This window comes from Pelodiscus sinensis, chromosome 19, assembly GCF_049634645.1.
Source record: "Pelodiscus sinensis isolate JC-2024 chromosome 19, ASM4963464v1, whole genome shotgun sequence".
In the NCBI taxonomy this organism is placed as follows: Eukaryota; Metazoa; Chordata; order Testudines; family Trionychidae; genus Pelodiscus; species Pelodiscus sinensis.
In genome coordinates this window covers 835,119-862,500 of record NC_134729.1, presented here as the reverse complement: position 1 = coordinate 862,500, position 27,382 = coordinate 835,119, and the positions used below count along the sequence as shown (strand labels likewise).

Below are 27,382 nucleotides of genomic sequence, written 5' to 3'. Positions count from 1 at the left end.
TACACGAGGGGAGCATATTCCCACTGTAACTTTAATTTACAGACACACATGAAATTCGTCTTTTCGTCGTTTTATTATACAATAGGCAAACTACACTAGGATATGAAAAGCAAACTTTGAGACGCCTCTATTATCCTAAACATAAAATGCATAGAGAAAGGGTCCTTCTGGTTTGTGCTGCACGTAAATAACTTAAACATTTTATAAGCTGTTTTAGCAACCATATCAATCTTTTATTTTACATAGAAACATGGATGCAATATATATTCTCATGCTTTAGACCGATGCATCTGCGCCCTAAGAACTGCAAATAGCCAAATGAAAGAAGTCCTTAATTTTTGCATACGCATTGCATGGATACTCAGAAAAAAATGAACACGATTTCTCTCCCCCTCCCCGTTTTCCCCCCCTTTCCTTAAATAGGATAGAACACGCTCAGGTGAAATTAAAATTGGAAGTCAGTTCGCGAATTCGGTTCTCTCTGTTCATTTTCTTGAGTTTCATCCTGCGGTTCTGAAACCAGATTTTGACTTGTCTGTCTGTCAGGTTAATACTCTTACTAATCTCCAGGCGGCGCTCACGGGTCAAATACATATTGAATAAGAATTCCTTCTCCAATTCCAACGTCTGGTGTTTTGTGTAAGGACACCTTTTCTTTCTTCCGCTCTTTGCTGTCAGCCAATTTCCTGTAGTGTTTTCTGCCTTTATATCCTCTGTTAAAAATAACATTGTTATATAAGTATCCGTGGAATAGGCAAGCCAACGATTGTTTAAAAAAGCAGCAGCTTTCTGTGGACAACACTCACTCCCTTAATACACACATTAAAAGGGGTTGTGCTTATGGCTCAGACATTGATATGTGGAGGTGATTTCGGTGTAAAAAGGCGAATTAAATAGCTATTTCAACGTTCCATTGTTTCCACGGACTATCACCAAATCGCCGAATAAATCCGGGTTAACAGCATGCACCATTTCAGCCAACTCTCGCGCATTAAGTCTGCCTTAGTTCAAGTAACGGATCTAATCATGAAATACAATTTACACACACACACACACCCGGCTCTTACACCGTTCTAGCGTGCAGAGCTGTCCACACGTCAGACATGTCAGCAGAATGTAATTTTATGAAAGTATTCATGGCCTTTCGTGCACCGCATGGAGGCTTTTTTTTAAACAAAAAAATCTTAAAATCAAGAGTGTAACTTTCCTAGTTCCCTTCCCACTCTGCCATGAATTCCTTCCACACACATAACGCTTTGCTGCAAAAGCATCATCTACGAGGGAATCTGATCATTACCCCCTGAAAGAACTGGCTCCCTGAAGCACTGTGTTCTTACAGAGGTCAGACGCCTGAAGTCTCGGAAGCACTATCAGATGAAGTGTATTTTTCGTAAACACAGACTACCTCAAATGGCTTCGCCTTGACGAAGTGTGCCTATTTATGCTGGTGCAATTACACTTCTTACACACACACTCTCTCTCTCTCTTACACATGCACATACCCCCACTTCATAAAGTCAAAACGCGTGTGTGTAAGTTGCATATACATGTACGCATATTATACACGCGCTTTGACTTTATGAAATGTGTGTGTACATGTGTATGTACACAGAGAGATCACATGCATGCTAGGGATTTGAGTATGATCATGGGACAATTCTGGATCTATGTCTAAACTATGAAAAAAGAAAATTACATATGCTGCGACTACATTAATAATCCACTTCCTTTGCTATCCCTGCTACTTTCAGAAAATTCTGCGACTGGAAATAAGAACTTGACTGGACCACTTACTCCTTTGGAGTCAGTTTGTTTGCAATTACGCCATTTGCTCATGCCCTTTCATGCTATTGAACCCTGGAAATTCTCGCTAAATCTCTAGCTCTCCAAACTGCTTAAACTGAATTCAAAACCCGTCCCTTGGCAATGAATACAATTCTGATTCCACACACACACACAAAGGAAAACTAAAATAATTTTATTTAAAGAACACCACAAACAAAATCCGTCTCATACTGGCTCTGATTCTTTAAAATGCTTCTTACAACCTATTCATTTCTGAAAATGCAAAAGTTTGGACGTCAGTTACTGGAAACCCACTCCCATTTTGTTTCACGCGAATATCTATAGATAAAGCTTTATTTTCTCCCCACCCTCAAAATTGGTTTTTATTATCATTCAAAACTAATATAATCTTTCTGCTCATCACCACGGAAAAATATCTTGACGTGAAAATAGAAAGCTCTTTGAGAAGACAAGTTGGTAGGGATTTTGATAAACTTGACTTTGGATTTTGTTTGTTTGTAAGTCAGCTGTCAGATAAAATAATGCCATTAGATGCGGAATAAAATACAAATAATATTTTGGACTATATTTTTCTTGAAAGGCCAGTTTTTAAAGGTGATTTTGTATGAAGAGATCTTTCATAGGCACGACAGAGAGTATAAAACATCTATCTGCTTTTCTGGTGGTACCCATCGACAGAGGATGTATGTGAGAAAAACACTATGCCACATGCAGGTCTATGTACATGCATATACAAACTATATAGTCACTAAACTGCTTCGTTTTTGCTTGATTTCTACGCATATTGGCCACGGAAGCTATTTCACCCATGCACCACAGCCAAGTAACAAAATCCGTTGCTTAGATCTCTATCCGCTTCCAATAATAGTTTGTCCTATGTATTTTACTCCAACTTTTCAAAGAATTCTTATATATACCTCTGCTTAATGAGCTAAAAGCAAGACTTAAAACAGTCTATCGTCAAACTAGGTCTACAGGACAACAGAGTATTAAAATGAACAAACATTTCAACCCCATGAAATCCCCACAATGAAAATACGATATGGTAAATGAACATCTCTTTTTCCCACACTTAAAAATCTGTTTCTCACACAGAAACGTTTTTGCCTTCACAAACAAGATCCCATTCGACAGAAAAAAAAGGGTTTTCCAACCAGCAATGAAATGAAGCACAACACACAACACACAACTCCTGAGCCTGAGATGTTACCGAGCAAGTAAAACAGTGTAAAAATTCGCCTCACGCGACCATGGCAAACATTTGATTAAAAAATAACACGGGGTCCATTTCTGGCTGAACCGATTTAAAAAAACAAAAACAAAAAAACTCGTGGTCATTTTAGCCTATTTTAAAAGACAGTTAACCTTATCAAATACAAACCGCTTGTAGCAACCACCTCTCTACCTACATCCAGGGACAAGGCTGCCCTTTTAAAAGGAGATGGGGTGTGTGTTCACACATTTGACTGTTCTATTTTCTCAGCCATGTTTTAATTATGATGATAGTGGTGGTAGTTATTTCCAGAAAGGCTTTACACCCGACTGAAGCAATTCCGACATAAGTACGGCGAAGTTGGCAGTGCACCACGCTGATTACTTGCAGAAATCAATTACCGATCATGAATGATCCCTTACCTTTGGCTTCGTTGTCCGAATTCTCTGTACTGCTGTCAGTGCTTTTAGTCAATTCCTTCTCTGCTTCCGAGGGGCTTGCTTTTGGAGCCGGGGCGCTGGTTTCTGTTTTAATTTCGTTGGTGGACGTGTTCTGGGCATGGTCTGTTTTTGTGTGATCAGGGAAATTCACTTTGGCCGCGGGCGGCGGGGCGGGTGGCTCCAGGTGGTCATTCCGTGGGTTCAAATTCGCCCTGGATTCAAAACTTGCCTCAAACTCATTTGGATTGTTGCAGTTTGGCGTCTTCTCCAGAGAGGCATACCCTTGGCCGGCTCGGTAGTAGCTAGGAACAGGGACTTCATGGTCATTTAGGCAAGACTCGGGCATTTGGTTGGGGTAGAGGGCGTTTTCGGTGGCATTTTTCGCCCTCTTGTCAGAGTTAAACATGCAGCAAACATTCTCTTCTTTGACACTGGTGGGGAAGGAGCAGGAGGGCAGCTGCCGGGCAACAGGTTGCTCGATTCGGTAGGTATTTTTGGGGTCACACCAAGTGTCTAGCTGAGACAGGTAAGATGGGTAGGCGTTGAGAGCCAGGTTGGTGTTAGTCACCTCGTCTCTTTTGGAGAGAGACGGCGCGATTCCACAGTTTCTCATCACTCCGCAGCTAAAATCGCTCCCCGCCTGCATGTACATGCCGTGGCTAGCGGAATAATTCTCGCCCCTACAGGTACCGGCCAATGAGTCCATCAAAAAGGAGTTAGCAGTCACATTGTTGGGACATGACATTGTCAGGGAGGGATTTTAAAGAGGAATACTACAGCCAAGCGCTGACATCTTTTTTTTTTTGCAAACGAGGGGGGGCGGGAAAATAGCAAGCCCCATAATTATCCACGCATTGGTCCCCCACCACGTGACGGCCAGGCCAATGAGAATTGAAAATGGCCTTGATGATTCAGACGCCCGTGACGTCACAAGGGTCAAGTTGTTGCGAGGGGAGAAAACTCGCGTAGAACAACAGCGACATCTACCCGTCCCTCCCGGGTAGGGTGGCCGGGACCTTCACTTTGAACAAAGGGGGGGGGGGGGAGGAGGAAAAAAAAAAGCCCTCGGAGTTTGTTTACCAATGAACCAACGCATGTCTGCAAGCAGAGTTGGGGGGGGGGGGGGGGCAGACAAAAAAAAGGGAGGGGAGCCAAAGCGTAAATACAAGCAAAGTCAAATCCAAATTAAAAAGGTCAGGAAATAACCCACTTTCATGTCTCTCCTTCTCCTTGCCTTTTCTTTCCTTTATTGGCTGAAATAACCCAATTTCTAAGCAAAAGGGAGAGCCTCTTCCCCCACCCTCTGAAAAAAAAGCCTTAATTTAACTTTCTCCCCTTTCTTTCCTCTCTCTCTTCTTAGCCCCTATTCCCCTCCTTTTCTTCCGCCACAGAACTTGAAATATTCCGGTTCCTCTGATTTGGGGGCTTCATCGGACGCTGAAGTAGATTTCTGTTTGTTTGGAGTCTTTTTTTTTTCCACGGTGCGTTTGGGTTTAAAGGCTGGACACGTAGGAGCAATTCCTCTGTAGACTTCTACTTTGGTTTGTAAAAGGTATTTGGCATCAGTAAAATCATGTTAAAAGTTTCACCGGGAGGGTTTCATTCTTTAATGTGGATGCTTTGGTTGGCCCCAAACGGCTAACATGGATCTGTTTGTATATTTGGAAAGCAGGGTTTGGGGAGGGGGTTAACTTTATAAAAAGCCGTTCCGTTTTTATTTTCTTTTTGCAGAGTCGAGCGGCTTTGCAACCCCAGACATCAACTCTGTAAAAAAGTCTTGGTTTTTTTTTTAAGAATCCACTTCCAATGTTAACTTGCCTTTAGTTTCTTTGCTGAAATAGCGTTTGTAGTATGTACAAAGCTTGGGAAATAAATATATTCGTGTGGAGGAAATAAGGGGGTACATTTGATCAATAGAATCAGTCTTTAAATAAAAAAAACCGACCTTCGAGCGATTGTGGGGTGTTGCTTTGGTTTGTTTTGCCTCTTCTGGAAATTAAAAAAAAAAAGAATCAAAGCTGTATTTCACCAAAATTTAGTACATGGATTTCCCAAAACAAACTTTCCGATTTGGTAAGATTGTTTACTGTGGGAACAAAAAGAAAAAGTTTGTTTCCTGACAGATAATTTCACCTTCCCCATTTTGTTAAACTCTCCCACTGTTATGTGGGTTTTTAACTTCCCCCCCATTTCATGTAACGACCACAGAACAATTACTACCATTTTAGGTGGAGATGGAATTTTTACCGTTGTGTTTTCCTTTAGCCTCATTTCTTTACTGGACATTTCCTGAACTCCTGTACAAATTAAGACAAACTGTTTAATGTATATTAATTTTACTAGCGGGGAGGGGAGTGGGCATCCCTTGTTCGAGACGCTGATTTTAAGTGAGGTGAGGGATGGAACTTGCGTATAAATAAATAAAAAAGCAAGCAAGCAAGAAAGCCTCGAATTTCAAGATCATTGCAACCGATTGGAAAGACACGCGGGGTTCAGAGTCACTTTCAAGGGGAAAAAAGCTACCCCGAGACCTTTCACGAGGAGGAGGAAGGAGCGAATTCGAAGGAAAAATTACAGAGAAACATGGAAAGTTGAATCGGAGCATTTTGCGTGATTTTACCGCTTTACGGATCTCTTTCCTTAAAATGTCACGGAACCATTTCCCAATTCTTTCGAGTAGCTTGCCAAACCGTCTCTTTTTCGCATCCTCCAGTGTGACAAATTTAAATCTCTTAGGCCGAGACAGCCTAAAACTGCATTATACAATTTTGTGCCCCCCCAACACACACACACTCACACACACACACACTTATACAACATAGTAAAAGGTTTCCTTCGCTTCAGACGCCATTTGGTTCCCCTGGAAAGCTATTTGCAACTTTATTGCCTCTATTTGTGTTATCCGCATAGGTCTTTTTAAAACACTTTGATAGAAATCGTTCAGTTTTATGATATCCCACGAAAATTCCACATAATATTTATAAGCGAAGGATAAAAATTTAGTATGGGAACCAATATTTTCTCATTTATAGGTGATGAAATTAAAGACCAACGCAATTTTGTATTATACAGCTTCTCCCCTCCCCTATTCCCCCCCCCCTACTTTATTTTTGCAGCTGATCTGGCTACCCAATAATTTATGCTGGTCAGTCAAACATTTCACATGTGTATTTCTGGGACATCAGAATTTGACCTCATAGTTTCCTGGATTGTCTGCTTGCAGATTAAATATGTTTTCCTGATTTTTGCCCTGTATTCCTGTGGTTTTGTTAAAGGAAGATATCAATGCGTTGTAAGAACCCTAATCAAGATGAAACATAACATCAAATAATGTGAATTCTCTCTCTCTCTCTCTCAGACCCGGAAGACTTTATAGACTCTGGAGTAAATATCGTACCAGTGCGTGAGGTTGGGAACAGAAGAACTACTGTGGAAGCGTCGTATTTTATGAATGTGTAAATGTTGTGTATATAAAAATAAAGATTTACATTGTTAACAGTTATTTTGTTCGCTAGCTTTTGCCAAAACAATCCATTCGTGCAAACGTCTGGAAGATTCGAAACTCTTCCAAGCTGCTGTCTAAGATCTTTTGAAATCAACAAGACTGTTCGAAGGGGAAAAAATGCCTCCGTTCTATCATAAAATAATATATGATTTTTAAAAAAGCGTCAGCATAGCTTTTATTGTTATCTCACAAGGGAATCCAGGTTAGCGAGGAAAACCGAGGACATCTCCAAGAGACCGAATATTGTTTAAAGTTAAAAATAATTAGAAGTATGATAAACATGGGTCATTAATGGGAAAAGAAATAAAATTCATCAGCTTAAGTAGAACCCCCGTTGGGAAAAATGCTCTCCTCTAATTACAGAAAATAAATACGAACAAACGCTATTAAAACTTAAAAGGAGGGCGCCTATGTGTGGTAAAGACTTTAATAACCTACTTTGAATTTTACACACTTTTAGGAAAAACAATATAGATGCTGAAGGCTCATACACACGAAACACACTTGGATGCGGGTATACCTAGATGGCACGCATTCCCAAAGATGTGTACACATGGTCATGGATAGCTTTCTGTTGCACGTGGACTTATGGAATAACCTGGGGTATTTTATTTATACCAAACTAAGGAAGTCTATGTCACCTCAGTGTGTGTGTGTGTGTGTGTGTGTGTGTGTGTGTGTGTGTGTGTGTGTGTGTGTGTGGCGGGAAGGGGGTGCCTTTCCCTCACAGCCCATGTAAATGGAACAAGACACTGCTGTTCTGTTGTTATCCTTACTGGGTGGCTGTCCTGTTTTGAGTTCCAAAGGCAGATAATTGCCTAAAATATCAAGAAATCAGCCAATGTAGTTCCGCAGAAACTGTGTTCTTTGTTAGGCACACGCAGTGCGTCCTTAAGGGCGAAAAAAAAGAGATTCAAAGAGCCCCCTTTACCCCATGAATGTAAAATGTATTTTAAAATGCAAGTGTGTACTATCTCAAATTTACACATACTCTTTTACCTGTCTCCTTTTCGATCTAATTATTTAACCGAGAGTTATGCAGGGGAGTGCCTCTTATTTCCACTGTATTTTTACCAACTTTTCTTACGTTTTTATGACACACATTCATTTTCGCCTCTAGGAAGTATTTGGTAGCAACACTTTAATGATTACCTTAAATTTGTATTTCTGCCCGGGATTATGCCCTCATGTTGCACCAGAAATAATTCTGATTTATGGCAAAGTACACTGGAGTACAATAACAGCGATGCAAAAATAAAACCCACGCCTTTATATGTTGGCTTAGAAACTGTAAACTATCGCCACAAGAAATCTATCAAACTTTACAATCCCTCTTATTCGACTTCCTTCTTTCTGAGTAACTTAAGTCATAGAATTATGGAATGATATTATGTTCCTTGAGGTCGCATTGAAAACTGTGTTTACCTTTTCCTACGCTCAACATAACAGTATTCACACTCAAATGTACTGGTTACAGTCTGGTTAGCTTCCATTCCCTTTGATCACGAGGAGAAAATTTGGAGGGGGTAATTCATAATCAGGCATGTGTGGTGCGGTTGATGGAAGAAAATAAGAGTGTCAGAATTTTTTAAAAGTTTATTCCACTGGGAGTGTTTCCTGTGATTTTCCAAACTGCGTTAACACTCTGAAATGTTACCCAAATAATAGGATTGTTCGTATCAGAGGTCGTGAAGTCTGAGCAGTTGCTCAGAGAATCGGTATTCCTCTCTGCTTCTAAAACAATAAGCGCGTGGGGCCATATTTCGTGATAGAATTACACTTCTAAGCTAGAAGGAAAGTTGAAAAAGTTTTGAAAATTTGGTGTGTTTTATTTCTTGGGCATTTTCCTTTGAAAACAATGGAATTAGAAGGGGGAAAGAGTGTGGAAACGTAAAAAAGGATGACGATTGAAGCGCCTGGTGAAATGTTAAACCATGCTAAATTAGAAAAATAGCTAAGCATTCTGTCGCCGCGCATAGGAAACCTGAAGGAAGTTACATTAAGAGGCTGGTATTTTGATATCGTCTGCAATGCGCCTAGGAAGCTGAAATTCCCATCTGGCAAGTGCTTCTAAATACACATTTGTGTTTCAAATGTAGTTTTAACTAATTATCAGTCATTAGCCGAGTGCTGGGATATTAGCTTCCACTTTTTCACAGGGGGAAAAAACGCTATTTAAAAAATGTGAATACACATCAATTTCCTCCTCTATTGGGTTGAAGTATACTAGGAAGAATTGTTCCAGTACAGGATCATTTTATTTTGCTAGATTAATCTGAGACTACAGAATTAGTAATAGGTGCCTTAGAACTACAGCAAAAAATACTACAGTATACGATTATGTATCTACCACTGGATATTTGGAGAGTTATTTAGATATCTTTTAAGTCCGCAGCTTAAGACACTCCTATTTCCTTAAATACTTATTGTTTGCAAAATTGAATTGATTCAAAGAGATTCATCTCTTTTAACAACCTTGTATAGAAAAACATACGGTTTATATCAAGTGCCTTTTAAAAGCCGAGGGACCCGTGTGTATAAGAATGTATCACTTAATTCCGAAAAAGGGTATTAAAGCCTCTTTTTAACAATTAAAACGAACTAATTTTCTCCAACTACTTGTAGCGTATAAACAACGGCAATGTTTACATTAAGTCTGTTGTTTTGTCTAAAACTAATAAAGTCTTTTATGGGCTCCATCAGCTACATGCTATATTCTAATTCATAAACTAAAGATTTAAAAAAAGCCTTATGAGGTTGCAAACCGCATTCTTGTGGTTTCATGTTGTAATTTAGAAGTTATCAAAAACAGAAGAACGTGTTTAAATCTAACATATGCTGCGCATCCCTGTATTTTTCAACTTTATTAAAGGCGGATCAGCAAGGCCTTAATGAGACGCCATTTTGGAAAAAAATAATATAAGACAGATTTTAATATTCTCTTTGAGAGCGAAGGCGCACTCGGCCATGAATGCCAAGCAGAAGCAAAACCCTGGGTTTTTTTTTAACTCAAGTGTCAGTTAAAAAGGCTTTCATTAAAACCCAGAGTTACTTTACAAAAGTGATGTTTCCCCCTCAGTGGTAGAACCCGACCGGTATTTTAACACCAAATTCCCTGCCCTCCACCCACAAAAGGGATAAGCCAGGAGGGGGGAAAATGTCCCACGAGAGTCTCCAAGACACAAAGTGGGGAGAGCAAGCTATTTATTTACATGTACTCATCCGTGGCTCTCCGCCGGGCTTAGCTAAGGCTCCTGCAAAATTCCCCGCACACAAATACGTGAATTCACCCCATGATCCACAGGCGCAGATTAATTCATTGCATCGCCGCTTGAAATCCACTTGCCAAAGCCACTGTCTTTGTTCTTCGGGGGTTCTAATCCCTTTTTTGGTGCCACATTCCAAGGCAACGTGAAACCCATGAGGAAAGTGGAAATTGTCACAGAACGGCTTTTCCTTCGGGGCTATTGTTTGCGGGTCTGGCGGAGTCACTCCAAAGTTGTTTATTTACATGGCACCGAAGAGAGCTCGCCCTTCGAGGGCCGGTCTTATCACACTGTCAAGTTTACGTCCTCAGCTCATGAACTGTTACAGAGAGTGTGCATGCGAGCGTGCATGTGTGTGTGTGCGTGTGTGTGTGTGTGTGTGTGTCCTGTGTGAATAGTCATGTCTACAGTCCCTGGACACTTTATTCCCGGCGGTTGGTTTGGAGTTCTTTAAAAAACAAAAACCCAAAACAAACGCCTGCATTTTCTGCAAAATTTGCCCTGCCTGCAGCTAACTTAAAGACACGATCCTAACCTGCAAAAAGCCAATTACAAGTTTGCTTCCTCGCCTTCTCCCCCCCCCCCCCCCCCCGCAATATTTCAGCCACAGCCGCTTCCAATGCGTTGTGCAGGGAATCCAGGGAGGAATAGGAAACAGGTTGGGTTGATGTGTTTGCACGTCACAAGGAGAGGTCCTTCACAATTAGTCTGTATGTCATTAACGTGACGATAGAACAAACCTTTCCACCTCCCACCACTCCCTCAGTCTAGGAGGCAGCCTTTACTGTGACGGACATTCAATGGAAAAAATAATAATAAAAAAAACTTGTAAAACTTTTACGCCAAACAAAGTGACAAAAACTTTTCATGCGTTAAGACAGCAAAAGGTTTATAACAAGAATAAAGCGCGTGCGGGGTGTGTGTGTGTGTGTGTGTGTGTGTGTGTGTGTGTGTGCGTGTGAGAGAGAGAAACTTCCTTCGACACTGAAGAACCGCGGCGAGGTTGAGTTAAAAGTTAGCTCACAAGAAACGTCATGTTGGGTCCCACATTTGAATTTAAATACAAATGTGGGTTCTCCTCCGTCCTACCACCCCCCACCCCAATTCCTTCTCGGGGGGCGGAGACACAGAAAGCCTTTCTGATTCCGCTTTATTACAAAAGGGTTAAAGGTGATGGACTTGACTTTATTGAAGTTCAAAGACATCATATATTCACATTTTTCTTCCTGGGGACCGCTCTCCTCCTCCCCCTTCCCCCGGCCCAAGGAGCAACATCTCAACACGCAAACCTACAAAAGGGCCGGGCTTTTGCGGTTCAGTGGGAGGATGCAAAACAAAAACACGGCGCAGGAGGACAAAATAGAAGCCAACTTCTCCAAATCCACCCACTGTGGTATCCAATCCATCCTCACTTCCTCAGCTACCCCCCTCCCCGCCACATACACACATACACACTCAACACCCCCTTTCCCCCAAAAAAAGAACATTAACAGCCTTTTCCTACATGGCACTGCTGCTAAATGCTGTTGTAAACTCCCACATGGTCTATAAACTTGGATTTTACAACTGGCATTCCATTTTAGCTCGCGAAAACTTTGAACTAGGCCTCCACTTTCATTGTGGTGCAGTTGAGATGAAGCCATGAGAAAGGGTGGGGGAGACCCTGGCAAGACACCCTTATTTGTTTACTATTTACTGCGGAAGTCTTTTCCTATGGCCAGACGGGGTAATTAAGAAAAATTAAGCTGTTTAGTGCTGCAGTCTTTATTACAATGTCTAGACTACCAGCTTTTGTCCGGATAGCGGTTGCTGTTACGGAGCATTAACTGCGGTCTCTGACCTCGTGATAAGCCACCTTATTGCACTTACCCGAAGTTTTTCTAACCTTGGAAAGGTTCGGCAAACAATCGTTAAAGAGAGGTGGGCTTATATGAATAATATTCCCTCGTCTTTGGGCCACTCTTGGCCTCTATCACTGAGGAGTGGTAGCATCTGTGAGGTCTTTCTCATTGAGGTCACTACCATACCGAGGAATGCCTCCCGAGGACAAATCCAGGTTGTAGATTTCCAAAGGGTTGTCATGATGTTAGGCCCTGGGCGTACCTCCTTAAACATTTCCACGTTTTCCACATGAATGCAAAGAAAATCTTTGCCATGTAGCCTTTATTTACCATCTCATGTAATGAGAAACATGTCTATGAACATCCCCCGTGCACATTATGTCGTGGCGTAACCAGGATGGGTCTATCACACACACACAAAGTTTGTTTCTCATTATTCTTGTGTGTGTGTGTGTGTGTGTGTGTGTGTGTGTGTGTGTGTGTGTGTGTGTGTGTGCAAGCGAAGCACATTTTTGTGGCTTGCAATTTCCCCTACCGCTGTCACATAAAATCAGAAGCCACCATCAAAGTATTTTCATTCAACAGGGTTGTATTTAAAAGCAATTATGAGAACTTTACAAGAACGTTGTCAATGTATGGGAATATAAGGCGTTGTTTCCTTGCTGTTGTTCTTTTGTTCTTTCTTTTTCCCCCTCTTTCTTCCTCTCCCCCCCCCTTCATCCATACAAAACTCCACAAGTCTACATCAAAAAGATATGGAGGATTCAGGCTGAAAAGCAACAAAACAACCTCCCTCCTCCCCCAGTTGTTCTCTACACACAACATACATGCATCTAGCCACTAGCGGTATTTTCTATATGTTTTTCTCTTCAAAACAATTTGTATCTCTTTAATATGGCGGGGGCGAGGGGTAGTTTTGTGTAAGCATAAAAATTCACTTTTGGACCATCGGCCTGGGAGTTGAACTTCTTTTCCTGAACCAGGAATTTAAGGACTTGACTTTGCATTTGTGCTTTGTGTGGAGAAGGTCGCTTACATTTGCCTGTCTGGAAATCCAGCATCTGTGTCGTTTGACTTGCGCTCATTTGCAAAAGTCAAATATAGGGGGCCAAAGATTAATTACATCCGGAAAAGCAGAGTAAGACACATGGAACCAAAAACACGCTGGATTACTGGGCCAAGAATCTCCAATAAAAAATTAAATCCGGAGACGAACACACAGAGGCATATGCATTTGGACCACGCCACAGTGCGCGGAGCCAGCTGAATAGATGATTATCTATAGATACACGGTGATGGTATCAAATATACATAGTTGATGCCATTACCAGTTAGGGATTAAAAGTCCCATTGGAAACTCCATACCGCATTGACCGCACTGAGGTTTTTAAGAGGGGGGAATACTAATAAAATGGTCAAATAAAATCATAATATAGAGCAGCTTGCAATATCTTTATTTACCACAGAATTTCACAAAGTTTCCCGGGGATCCACTTTACATACACAAAGATCTTTTAATATTAGTAGTAGTAGTTGCTGTTGGTACTGTTCCTCTAGATCCGGGGGGGAGGGGAAATGTATTACGAAATGTATTTACAAACCACTTATAGACAGTTATTGCAAATGTATTCTCTTCCATAGACCCGCACCTCCCTCCCCCACACCTCCCGAAAAATGTAAAAGTAGAGACTGCATAGAATATATATATATATATATATATATATATATATATATATATATATATATATATATATGTTAGATTTCGACAACAGTTCTTGGCCTAGAGAGCAAGAGACCACATGACCGGTGTGAGTACACACTCTCATATATATGTCTCTGCGTGCCTCCAGTCACATCTCCACCCCCTACTCCCAAATCAAGGTATCTAAATTAACCAGAGAGGGAGGCTTCGGCCCTTGCTGTGATAGCTCATGTGAACTGCATGTTGAAATCCCCACCATGATCATGACAACACGGCACCGCGACTGAGTCAAATGGACAGGGAGGGGTAAAGAGTTAAAGAAAGAAAGAAAGAAATTCCGGTTGGTCAGTCAAAACGTTAAATAAAAAGTCCCTGGTTTCCCAGTCCTCCAAACGTTTAGGTCACTCGTCTCCTTACGTTACTTAGAACTGTTCCATACATACAAATATAAGTAACGAAAAGGCTGCCATTTGGATGTTGCGTGTAGATCACAATTATGTTTCCAGAGTTCCTTCTTCGTACAGAGCTACTTCCCCAACAGAGAGGATTGAAGAAGAAAAAAAGAAAAAGGAATGAAAAAAGAAAAAAGGACGTGTTCACAATAAGGGATTTCCAGAAAAATACTGCAGGCGGTCTCTGCTTAATTTTTTTTCTTTCATTCTTCTGTTCTGAAACCAAATTTTAACCTGTCGATCAGTGAGATTTAGCATCCTAGACAACTGAAGCCTTTTCTCTTTGTTTATATAGACATTGAAGAAAAATTCTCTCTCTAGCTCTCTGATTTGGAATTTCGAATAGGGACATCTCTTCTTTCTTGTGCGTGGAGCACCTTGGAAGGAAACCAGAAAGGAACGTAAATACTAAGCAAAAGCAACACACAGACTCCTTTCTAGAGCTGGTTATATACACACGTATAGAAGCATGGAATAATATTTCGCCACTGGTAGATTTTGCCCATTGTTAGTATAATGCAGAGGTGAGGCGATAAATAGCTTTAAGGTTTGTATTCTAGCTATGGGGTAAATACACTATCTCGACACAAGATTTTGTGCTAGGCATATTTTAAAGCACAGTTAAGAGATGCTGGCGCAATTAATTTAAGCGGGGCTTGAAAGAATCTGTAGCTCTTGGGAAACATACGTTCAAGCTGCAAATCTGTTATTGGTATCGAAACAGCGAGAGCAACCTTGGAACTGTAGGAACTAGACAGTATGTTCCGCATAAGTTTTTGATTAACTCCAGGACCAACATCCACACACACCAGAATAATCAAAGTAAAATAGAATTTAAGCTCTGAGCAGCAAAAAGGGACGCATTGTTTCCATCAGGGAGCCAAACAGCAAAAGAGGGGAGAGAGAGACAAAAATATCGCTCAGTCTAAAAGTTGCTTGGCTTGCGAATTTTAAATACACCTCTACGTTTTCTTAGAAATGTAGGGATTTTTAAAAAAAAAATAAAATAAAAATCTGACGGTAATGACAACGGACAGAAATTCCACTAAGCTTTGCGAAAAATCAATGCAATTATACAAAATAAAATAAAACAGAGACTAGGGAGAGAATTAAAATGTTGTCCCCTGTGCATTTAGCTCCACACCCCCCCTACCAAGAGAGAAAGAGAAAGAGAAAAGAAAGCCCCCAACATATACTTTTAATTAAAAAAGAATCACTCTTCATGCATCTGAGCGCCTAAAAGCAAGCTACAGCCGTGTTCTGCCCAATTGGCTTTTACCCTCAGCAACCCGGGATCAAATCCTTTTAAAATGCTCGTGTAAGTTCATGATCAAAGTTCATATTTGCCACGATGGTGTGCTTTTAAAATTTCACAGACTCTCAGATACTGGGTCTGCGCCTAACATCTCCATTTTTTTTCAAAGAGCTTTCCCATCGTAAAAATTCTTCTCGTTGGAAGAAAGAGCTTTGTAGGTTATAATAAAATCCTTTGAATGCTTATAAAACTCCACATAAAATTTGACCGACAAAACACCGGGCTAGTCCCTTAACCTTTGCATTCACTGCTCTACCTACTCGAGTTGCTGGTTTTGCTTCCTTCCTTGTTGACAGAAGAGGACGAGGCTGAAGACCCTGGGTTCGTGTTTTCCTCTTCGTCTTCCGGGTCCATGCCTGGCTCTCCGTGGGATGAGAGCGCTCTGGGCTGGGAGTCCGACTCCAGTTTGCTCTCGCTTTTCTGCAGGCAGTTCTCAGGCGCGTTCTCTGTCCCGCAGTAGGCATTTTCGAAGAACCGGTCGAAGCCCTGAGGCAAGACACTGTTTTTGTTCATGCTGGAGTAGAATCCCGTAGGCGCGGGATGGTTGGAGCTGGGATGGTGGTGGCTGTACACGCTTTCGTTTTTCATTAGCATTTCGGTCATGGTGGAAGGCGGGATGCATTCTCTATGCATCAGATCTTCCGCGGAATAACACGATGCGTAATTGCTTCGAGGGTGCCATTTACTAGAGGGATCTAGACCATAGGAGACCTCTCGAACTGGCTGCACTTGAGAGAGGTTAGTGGAATAAGGGTAGGTGATTTGGCGAGAGGGGGCCTGGGGTAGGAAGGATGACACAGTTGAAAATTCTGGGACGTAATAGGTACAGCTGGGGAGGTAGAGATTGGAGGCACAGCCCGCTCTGTCTCCAAAGTCAGCGCCCCTCTCTTTACGCGCCTGGGAGCAGAAGTTGCCCAGGTTCACTGAGTTAAACATCTTTCTCCTTTTCTTGCTCCTATAGATAGATGTTTTGGATCCGATGTGCAGAGGGGGAAAAATTTGGGAAGGCGAGATGACGCGCTATCCGTCTTAGTCGCCCCAAGGAGCACGTGATCCAAAGTAGATATTGTCATATATCAGTTTGGAGCACTTAGATGTGTAGGAGTGGTTCGCTTAGGTAGGCTCTCAGAGGTTCAAACGATTGGTTTTCAAACACCGCAGAAACATTATGAAAATCAATTGCAGCTTTGTATTCATTTTCCTTAAGGCACACCCCTTGTCAGCATTCAAAGCAGAGGGCAAATACAAGGAATGGTTTGTGAAGTTGTTTTTTTTCCTTCCTCCTCCTTCCCGATTTGGATTCTGCTTGCTATTTTTCACGAGGATTCGGATATGGGGTGGGGGCTGCTGGAAGGAGTTGGGAGCAGAGGGAGGGTCTTAGAGATTGGGTAACTTGTATTTTTCCACCTCCCCCCCTTTTTCCTTTTCTTTCCATGCTAGTCACATTTTAGGGGTGACAATGTAGTGTCTTTAAGTAAGCCCAAGGAATGCGCTGAAGATTCATAAGTAAGTTTTCAAACATTTCTCAAAATCTTGCTGCAGTGGGGCATACACAAATCTCTATGCTAATGGGCTTTTTAAATCATAGCTGACTATATAATTGGGGAGGGAACGGGGGAAAGGGGCTAATTAGCAAGCTTCTAATAAGAGCTAATTACATTGTTCTATCTATGTGCATATCAACTGTACATAAACCAACGTGGCAAGTACTGTGGGGAATACACCCTTTAAGCAAGACCAGTGTGTGTAAAGTTTGAAACTTTAGAGTTACCTCAGACTAAAACCGAGCCATTCCACGTCTGGCTTAATGACTTTGGATATCGAAATAGTCATATATCAGGGAATCGAGCAAATGAATTAAGTCAGTGCCTAATAAATATTCGAAAAACCCCTTTAATGTTTTGTTAAATATTTATTATGGAAGAGTGGCATATTAAATATTTAATGCAAGTGTTTATTGTCAATCAATGAATGTACGTACAGAATTACTCGCATCTTTTATTCTTCCAACTGAATTAAAAAAAGAGAGAGATTCTTATTAAAGTCATTTGTCTTGAATTTTGTGTTCCCAAGAGCTTTATGCTTCTGTGTGTTTTCCAGTGTTTTGAGATGGAATAAATACTGGTGCTATGAAGTGCTCTGAGATATTTTGTGAGTTTTTTCAGCCAATTGCCAATCTAAACGCTCTCCTTTAAATAATATGGCAAGGCATACCTGTAGGACCTACAGGGAATATTGACTGATACTGTGGGTTGATAGTATTTCTTGTGTCCTTACACAAAACTCTTCTAACACCAAATTATCCTGCGACCACTTATATGGTGGTATACTACTCGGGGCTTTTTTTCCCCCACCTGAGTTGGAAATAATTTGGGGACTGCGAAAAAAAATGATGTTCATAGTATTTCTGTTTCAAAGAGCGATGTTTGTGTTTTTCACCTTCTGTGAAAATAAGGCAATCCCTTGTTGAGTTACCATTCCCCATTCTTTTAATTGCAGGACACCCCCGTGTTAATTTTCTGTATTTCCCCTTTTGCTGTTGTTCAGTAAGAGGAAGAATAAATAAAAATTCAGAGCTAAACTCAACTCAACTCCATCGTGGGATCCTTTTGGAGACAGGTTAAATACCCCCTAACAAAACTAACACACCATCCCAGAGTAAAATGCCTTTATTTGTGATAGCTTGACAAAGAGGGATGCGGATACGTTCGAACAACAAGAAGACAGAATCAAAGCACAGACCCATGAGGTATCAGTAAACAATATTGCTAGGACCCAGAAGAGTAATCATGATTTTCGTCGTGGTTTTCTTTTGCTAAGCCTTTCATCTTGAAAACTATCAGCAACTCCATCCAAGTCATGACCAATTACAACGCAAAGAAACCAAGCTCCGAGGTGCACTCCTCTTTCTTCCAGATATGTTGATTCTTACTTTTCATTTCCGATGGTCTAATGTTTTTTTTTTCTTTCCATTTTAAGTCAGCAGGTCGTTACATTCCGACGCGATGTAAAGAGAACCGAAAAGTTCTTCTTCCCCAAACTCCCAGGAGGAAGTGGACGCTGATTAAAATAATAATAATAATAATACCAGAAAAAAACATAATGACATTTATAAGCAACATGCTTTTCAAAAGTGCTTTGTAATGATAGGAAAGATACCGGCTGATCAGTGCCTTGCAGCCGGGTTGAAGTCTGAGCATTTAAGAAACAAAGGGACAAATACATTGGACACTGCAGACCAGCTTTCAAAATAATATCTCATTGCAATATGCCCCGATTTCTAATAACGTATTGTGCATCCCACCCTGGCTTTTTACGTTAATAATACGCTCCCTTATTTAAACAGTGTCTCCAGTTTTAATGCAACAGAGCATTTTATTTGTTGCACGTATTTGAATGCTTTCTCTAGGTTGATGTTTTTCTAGCCAAAAATCTTTTTTAAAAAATTCTCTTTGCATCAGTGATCTCGGTGTGTGGCTGCATAGATGTATCTCTAATCTGGGAGGCATTTTTCCTCTACTGCACCGGGGGCTGATAAATACAGAGTAAAGAACTCCAAGGGGTCGAGGTGTGCGTCTTAGTTTTGTAATCTCTTCCCCGCTCCCCCCTCCCCCCGCGTTTTATGTCTTTGCTGTCATTTTGGGCAAAACTTTTAATTAAAGTGACAGGGATCTTTTTATGGATAAATATTAGTACTAACTACGATCTAGTCGTCTTAAACTATTGTTTACCAGAGCAATTATTTTTCTTCCAATTCCTTCCTCTTTGAAGCTTGCATGGAGCAAAGTCGAACGCCGAAATGGACACGGCCCCGAGTAAAAATGTAGATTTAGACACGACCTACAGGGGTTATTTCTTCCCCATTTTATTCGAGTTAAAAGAATTCATTGTGGGGGGAGGAGAGAGAAGAAATCCTCAGCGTTGTCGCTACCATGTATGTGTGGGTTCCTTCCAATAGGTGTGTGAATAATTTATTGCTCGGAGTAGGTAAATATCTCTAAAACAAGCCCTGTTGCCATTTTGTGTTTTAAACCCAGTTTAAAGGGCAGGATTTTCCGGCTTCCTGCAAGGAAGCACAGAAAAGACAGCTGTGGAGTCGCCCAGCACTTGAATTTGACCACCAAAGTTACCACCATAAAAGCCAGAATGAAGACTGCAGTCTCGCATTCCTTCTGGTTGCCTTAAAAAAAAGTCAAATGAGTTTAATCAGCCGGAGGGACCCTGAACTTTAATCGAGTTCATTTCACGGAGAACTCTACAATAAAACCAAATAAAATAAAACAAAATAAAATAAAATAACCACGCATGCAGAGAACCGAAGGGGCAGGCGCGGAAAGGAAATACTATGTATTTTTCCAATGGAATTTGCTCGGATACTATTTTGAGGTTAGTACGAGCTGCCTTCTGAGAGGCAACATTTGTGGTGTGTTTTGTTCCCTCCCAGCGCCAGAGTACACGAAAACGTAGCAGAGAACGTAGTCAAGCGACTTCCTCCACTAACCTGTTTTCCATTTGCAGTTATGCCCAAGTCTCTGGCGATGGGGCTGTTTATTTATGCAAAACCCCCTCAATGCTGTCCGGTCGCCTCCAAACCCAGCACATTTTGCATCTAAGTTATTCCCCCCCCCCCCACAAAAAAAAGTGCTAAAATTTGCCAATGTACACTCTGCCCTGGCTGCTAATTTGCCTGATATAAAAGTTGCACATTTAACAGTGGTTTCCCTCGGGCAAAAAGGCATTTCCCAAGACTTCTAAGCTGCGGTGTGTGTTGCTAACATGGACTTTAAGTAAACCCAGGGTATGTTTAACGGAGCGAGCCAAACTTAAGTAAGAATCGTAGCGAACTAAAACCTTTTGGTTGGGAAAGTTTCTTAGTTTATGCACATAGACTTATTAAGTCATATTTTGATAACTCAGCACTTGCGTGACTCTCAATAAACCTTCCCACTGGGAAATTCTGATCCCCCCCCCCCAAATTAATTTATCTTGGCAGTGTGAAATCGTATCAACATTCCAATTATCGCTGGATAAAACTTTTCTGCACTTGTCTTCCTAAAGGGCGCTCTGCTGGCGTCGCGCCTGTACGGCATGGAATCCACGCCCTGGAAAAGAGAAAATTGTATATATATTATTGATACTGATTTGACTTACCATTTGAACCATAGCCACTGACTGCAGCCGTGCAAGGCTCTGCAAGGAGAGGTGACCTCCAGCTATCTGATGCATTATTGATACACGCATCTTTGCCTCCTTCAGGCGGCTTGGTCCCAGTTGGCTTTGGCAGGCGGATTTGGGGGAAAGGAGCTTTTTCAGACCTGTGTGCATTCCCGATCAGTCTGCAAACGCGTTGCAAGGGAGCGGGCTAGCAGTTTGTAGGTCGAGTCCCTTCAGGCAGCTTCGCGGAGATGTGATTTTTTTTTAATGAGGACTAATGTCTCCTGACTTTGGCCTGTCGGATGTTCTAAAGTTGATTCCTTCCACCCACCCCAGCCCACCCCAGTACAGTCCTACAATTACTTCCTTAAAAAAACCCGTTCAAATCCACTTCAGTAAACAGATTACTATAGACCTCATGTATCTGCAGGAAATGGAAAGCTGGAGACCCTAGCTACAAGTGGGAAGTTCTTGGAAAATATTATTGTCCCCAAATGGCAAAGATAAACTTAATTGGACCTAAGCCAGCCTGCTCGAGAAGACTCTGTAAGCTGTGAACGATTCAAAGGGGAAACAAAGGACTTAGATCTCCCCGGACCTGAGCTGCAAGTTCAAAATCATGTGGACTCAATCAAGATAAAAGCAGATAAACTATGCTTCCTAACCACAGACAAGCCAGTGGCTGTATGGTAGAAATGTGCTAGGAGTGTCTGATGCATGAAGAGGCTCCAAGACTGAGTTCATCTCACGCAGTAATATACCTACTACTCAGTGTGCGGCGCACACTTTGTATTGGCCCCCCAGAGATACAATTCGGGGCAAGTTTCCTTCCCTAGCCGCTAAGAAGCACAGGGCTAGGTTGACTCTGTAGGAGTCAGTGGTGAAAATGTTCTCCCCCCTCCTCCGCAGAACTAAAATTCCCCGGCGGCTCCAAATGCATTTGACATACTCCGGGCTCAATGAATCCCAGTGCAACTCCACAACTGTCATATTCTCCTTGGCTCTGCGAACCCAAAGGACCCCGTTCGCCAACACAAAGATCGAATTGATTTAAAAAAAACCCACCCAACCCTGCTAAAAAATTACCTATGGACATACAAATAAAGTTGTATGAACTACAGACGGAGATACCTCAGAAATGGTTGATTTCCCAAATGCTTCATGCGGATACCTAGGAAATGTTCAAAATTGCCTAAAAAGTCGTATACTACTGCACAGAAAATGTGTATTCCTCTGGCATCTCATTGCTTTAGCAGCGAATCACATTAGGAAAAATAGACGCACGGAGATTCCGCAAGAGCGCTCTAGTGCTAATGTACAGACACGAGCACGAGCGGTGTTGAATCAGAAGGTTTATAGGGAGTGAATGCTTAAAAATCCGTTATGTGTCGGTCCCGCATATCTTTCGGTAAATGTATCTCAGGCTCCCCTTGATCAAAGTACAATCTCAACATTTTATAGTGCAGACTTCACTAGTTCTCAGTCTACAGCAGAGCCGGTGGGGAGGCTGTACTTACAAAATCAGATTTATCAAAATAAAATAAAATCTTTGGGTAGTTCCATGGTGACATTTTGTAAACATATAGTCTAGTTATACAGGATGAATATTTCTTGGGAATATTTTGTATTGTGGCATGGCCTTTCTCTGTCTGTCTGTCTGCCTCTTTCTCTCTCTGTCTCTCTCTGTCTTTCTTTAGATATGAAACGTGTGTCGGTGTAGAAACAAGCAAGTTTCGAATATTCAAAGTTCTTTATTTATCGTTTATTTTGATTTAGACAGCACAGGGAGGTTAGTAGAGGTATTTGGGAGTACACACGCAAATGTAAAAGTCACCCAAACTCCGTGCTATTCGAAAAGTTCATTTTCTTGGTCATTTCAAGCGTTGTGGCTCTTAATAGTTTCTGATGTTTAGCTGAAACAAGATAGGGAATAGTCCCTTCTCTCTATAGGGAACAAGGCTTGAGTACTTTGTTATGGTAACAGACTTCATCCTCTAGAATGTGTGTGTGTGTGTTTAATAGTTCATGTTCTGCAATATCCGAGAAAAGGTAAATTATAGGTACAAAACTTCTAGAGAAAAGACTCACATCTTTTCACTTCACTCCAGCCCATTTGTGAGTGAGTAAGTGTTCTATCTGTCTGCATACACAACACACACAAACACACATATAACTATATATAAAGTTTTACTGTCGTATACAAATAAATATAGCTATATTTCTACACAAATATTATAGAGGCATATCTTATATATTAAATAGAAACATACACATATAAACACATCTATCTATCTATCTATCTATCTATCTATCTATCTATCTATCTATCTATCTATCTATCTATCTATCTATCTATCTATCATATGGACCTAACTATTCAAATAATGTGTGTAGTTCCAGGGATATTGGTGATGAAAGCGCTCATTCTTCGATGGGAATTATAAAATATTTTCTCCTACCTTATGCTTTAAGCGCCGAGTATTGGGCATATTTGTACTACAAGTGTAACGTCTACATGAGAGGACACAAAAGAAGGGAGGAGCAGAGGAAAATAGTTCATGAGCTGGAGTGTGGCTGAACCCTCTTGGAAGCCAAGAGTAGGGCATTAGAATATGGACCTGTTCCCCACTCTGCTGTTTGATTCTCCCTTTTGCAATAATGCTACTCTGGAGCAAGCAACCCGCTGTCGCCGGTCCCCCTCACAGGCACATCAGCCCAAAGTAAACAGCGCACCAGAGTGAGTTCTGGGGGATCCGGAGGCGATGGGACGCCGGAGACACACATCTGGCATTGGTCTGAAAATGCAGGCACACATTGCATAGATTAAGTGGCTTTTGAAACTGACATTGCAAGATCTATTCATTTATCTAATGGACCAGAGCCTGCTAGCGTCTCCCCCCGCTCTTCCCCATCAAAGGTTTATTTACAAAAAAAAAAAAGTCTGAGAGATCTTTATACATTTCTGTGAATGAATCCCGGTTCAGTTCCAAACTTCTCTTGGCCGGCATGGCCCGCCACTTTAGCTAAAAGGAGGATAATAAAAGTTGGAAATTTCGCTTTCCCTTGGCTAACCTCGCGGTGTCTCTACGCATCATGGGCTCTATCGATATTTTCCTTCCAGGATAAGCTTTGAGTCCAGCCATTTTCCATAGGACAGAATGATGCGGATCCTTTTTTTTTAGGGGAAATGTATTCAATTCTGCACGCACCAAAAACACCCCCGAACGGAGGAGGGTGGAGGGACCCAGACGGTGGAGAAATAGAAGGTGTATGGAAAACATCGATTTTTTTTGGACGTGGGTCGCAGTTTGCTCACCCCTTAGCTAGCGGCAAGAGATTGTAGCCTGCCTTTTACGTCTGGTGCATTCGGTTTGACTCCCACCCTCCTCCACCATGGACCGATAAAAGTTGGGGGGCGCTTTTCTTTTTCTTTTTGAGGCAAGACATTCTCAGCCAGCTCCCCTTCCCGCCCCCCTTCCACCTCCGCCCGTCTCCTTACCGAGTGAACTTCAGAGGAAATATTAATGTTCGGACATTAAAGCCTAATTAGACTTTTCTTTATGACGTTTCATTTCCTCCATAGCAGACGCGTTTGCATCTTGCTGGGGCAACAAGAGAAAGAGAGACAGAGGGACCTTGTTCGAAGTCTATAATCCAAGGGGTGGGGGGAGTAGGAGGGGGAAGGATCCAAACCAGCGTTAGGAAGAAATCTGGTCGCTTCCTCCCCCCCCCCCCCCCCGCGTCTTCATCTTCATCCGTGCTTGAGAGATACCCCTCTCCCCCACACCCCCAACAAAAATGAAAGGGGGGCATTAAAAAAGCACCCTGTTTGCTTAGAGCAAGAAAAGCTATTTAGCAAGGCCCTACAAAGACAGGAAAATGGAGGACCGCGGTAAGCCATATAAGGTAGGATGCTAACTTGACCTTCACTTTGTAATGGCGCCCCCCCCGCCCACCCAGACAGACAGTTGTAAACAGAAGGCATCCGACAAAAAGATTAGTGCTCAGCCGGAGCTGCGAAAAGACTGGGGCTTATGTGCCGCAGGAGCAAACGGGGCGCTTCAGCAAGAGGGGGGCTCAGGAGGGGGAGAAGAGAGACATCTCTCCACACACTCCAGCGCTTGGGAAGCCAGCGAAAGGTTCCTCACGTAGGGAAAGTCCCCAGCATGATTCCAACATGTCGTGTTTTGGGGCTCGCATCTTCCTCGAGAAGCTACCGAACTTGGCTACTGCGCTCAAACCGACGCTGGAGCGGGAAAAGGTTCTGCGAGCAGAGTCGTTTTTTGGTTTTCAACGTGGGTTACTACTTCTTTTTTCTTTGCTCGTCTGAATCGGAAAAACAGAACCAACCCACCCACCCAGTCACCCCAGAATATTATATTTTAGTTGGAGGATACGGCACTAAGTTCGGTTTCGGTTTTCGAATAACTCCATGGGGTTTATGTTGGTCAAGAAAGCACTGGCCAGTAAACGGTTTAGAATTTGGTCTTTATGATTTAGTCTACATGTATTTCAGAAAAGAAGTATCTAGCCATATGTATATATATAGATGGCTGAGTCCCTTTGTGTGCGAGAGGAAGGAAATCTTGCTTTATCTCACCATCGCGGCGTGAAGAGACACTTTCTGCCTCTGTCTCTCTCTTTTTCATACACACACACACATACTTATGGCCAGTTATAAATATCTATACGACCCGCATATTAAGAAGTAACATGAATGATAAGGGGTGTATTCTTAGACACCCCCTCCCCTTTACATGAAAAGATACATGGGTGGAATTTTTCAAACGTGGGCCTCTAAATCTAGACTCTTAAGGTACCTAAGTAAGGGATCTGTTTTTCTTTGTTCTCACCGACCTAAATGAGAACTATTAAGAGTTCAGACGCTCTGAAAATAAGCTCTATAGCTGCCTAAGTATGGATTTAGACGGCTAATGGTAGGTGGCCAAGTCTGAAACACACAGTCACGTACATACTCACACATAGCGGGGCGGTATGTGCAAAAGATCTCTCTCTATATATTTAATCTTGCATTTAATATGCCGTGTTAATATAATTATATATGAACATTTCAAAGTAGAGAGAGAGGATAAGATTTGATTATTCAAGAGTGTTTGTGTGTACATATATGCTGAAAGAACATATACATAAATATTTAAAATATACATCCTCACCCTGCATATACAGACATTATATATATAGACACATACATATGTATTTTGTATATTCAGATAGTATATACATTTTATATAGACAGATAATATATTTACACATTTGCAAACACACCATGCATTTATGTGTGTGTGTGTGTGTGTGTGTTTAAAAGATCTTATTTATTATGAAAAAAACCGAGTTTCGAGTGTTTATGCCACTTGTCAAAGATACATGGGAGAAAGAATATTTCATGTTTGTACAGATTCGAAAATAGTTTGCTCAGAGTAAATGCTTTAAAAAAAAAAACCTGGATCTGCTGTCTGTGGTATATTGCTCTTTGTTACTTTTGGGTTCAAACTATGTTTTTCCACACCTAATTTTGAAATGATTTTCTTTAGCAGAGATTCGTATCACCTCATAACGGTTTAATAGTAAATCATAAAATAAAATGAATTTCCACATACCCTGTAATTATCAACATATTTCAGTTAAGCATGTACATTTGAGCAGGTGAATAGGCCGAGTGGTACACAATGCTGTTATTAACACGTTTTCATTTTCCAGCAAGAAGTTTAGTTTTGGCCGTGGTTAATATAATGAGATCTCCAGATAGCTTATGTGCGGTAATGCATTGCTAACCCAGTTACAGAATTAAAAAGAAAACTCTCTTTAAAAAGGAGATGAGGATTTTCAACACATGCTTTGTTCTTCCACCTACGCATAAATAAAACCTAAACGGTGATTTATTTTGAGTGAGGACGGAAAATAAGATTTCTGCCTTTTCTTAGCATAGTAAAAACTTAGCTCCAAAAACCCATTTAAATTCCTGACATTCCAAAAGCACGAAAGAGACTTTATTTTCCAAAAAAGTCGGTTTTATATTAAAAATAATCAGATCATAAAATCTTTTCCCAAGTGGCTAGACATTTATTCGGAAAGGTTTAGATTTGGATTGTTCATTTCTGTTTCAGAATGAAAAGAAAGTTATTCACGTGCTTCAAAAAAGAACTTTACAGAGAGCGACAAAGATTCACCCAGTAGAATCAAATTTAGTTCCTGGAAGGAACACAAATCTCCTGATCTTTCTATCGCTCTTATCCTTTTCATCTTTATTATCACTCTTGTTAACAACACCGGGGAGACTGGGTACATACATCTCGTTTAAATCCAGTCATCCATGGAGGCATTGTAGTTTGTAGCTACAGATACAGTAATTAATTTATTCTTTCAACAGTAAAATATTGCGGGGTCTACTTGCTACCTACCAAGTCCCCGGCAGCAGTTCATTAGGCTTCACCTATATCTTCCCATTGGAAATGCTTTGCTTAAAGCTAACTACTTACAATGCCTCTCCAAGGTTCTCAGAAGAGTCGTGGCATCCGACTCTGTTTTTATTTGATATTTATGGACCGATACCCATAAACCAAAAAACACCCTTTGGCATTAATTTATTGGCATATTAATGATAACGCAGCTTGTTACTTAAAATAGTCCCCTATTAATAGGAAGAGGGGCAATGCAAGGAGATAACAGA

At 41.3% G+C, this 27,382-nt stretch overlaps 3 protein-coding genes and 2 long non-coding RNA genes across 5 annotated transcripts in view; 2 read left to right on the top strand and 3 right to left on the bottom strand.

Annotated features, from left to right (window-relative positions):
- HOXC10 (homeobox C10) overlaps nt 1–4,281 on the bottom strand; it is a 4,377-nt gene extending 96 nt beyond the window's left edge. The window contains exons 1-2 of the mRNA XM_006129810.4: nt 3,442–4,281; nt 1–713 (exon numbers count right to left, since the gene is read on the bottom strand). The exon at nt 1–713 is cut by the window's left edge and continues 96 nt beyond it. Of these exons, the coding sequence (XP_006129872.1) occupies nt 436–713; nt 3,442–4,204 (1,041 nt within the window). The 5' untranslated portion in view covers nt 4,205–4,281 and the 3' untranslated portion in view covers nt 1–435. The remainder of the gene's footprint in view (nt 714–3,441) is intronic.
- A 238-nt stretch (nt 4,282–4,519) lies between these two features.
- LOC112546914 (uncharacterized) lies at nt 4,520–6,961 on the top strand. Its single transcript, XR_012896604.1, has 2 exons — nt 4,520–5,011; nt 6,818–6,961. It is a non-coding gene; the product is annotated as an uncharacterized LOC112546914 (long non-coding RNA).
- Nucleotides 6,962–13,496: 6,535 nt separating this feature from the next.
- HOXC11 (homeobox C11) lies at nt 13,497–16,476 on the bottom strand. The gene is made up of 2 exons (XM_006129811.4): nt 15,801–16,476; nt 13,497–14,602 (listed from the first exon to the last, which is right to left on the bottom strand). The coding sequence occupies exons 1-2, from the start codon at nt 16,474–16,476 to the stop codon at nt 14,370–14,372; spliced, it is 909 nt and encodes a 302-aa protein (XP_006129873.1). The 3' UTR covers nt 13,497–14,369.
- Nucleotides 16,477–16,545: 69 nt separating this feature from the next.
- On the top strand, nt 16,546–19,839 carry LOC142818903 (uncharacterized). The gene is made up of 3 exons (XR_012896599.1): nt 16,546–17,046; nt 18,040–18,435; nt 18,520–19,839. It is a non-coding gene; the product is annotated as an uncharacterized LOC142818903 (long non-coding RNA).
- A 334-nt stretch (nt 19,840–20,173) lies between these two features.
- The window catches only part of HOXC13 (homeobox C13), a 28,087-nt gene continuing 20,878 nt past the window's right edge, over nt 20,174–27,382 (bottom strand). The window contains exon 3 of the mRNA XM_075901635.1: nt 20,174–20,642. Within this exon, the coding sequence (XP_075757750.1) occupies nt 20,517–20,642 (126 nt within the window). The 3' untranslated portion in view covers nt 20,174–20,516. The remainder of the gene's footprint in view (nt 20,643–27,382) is intronic.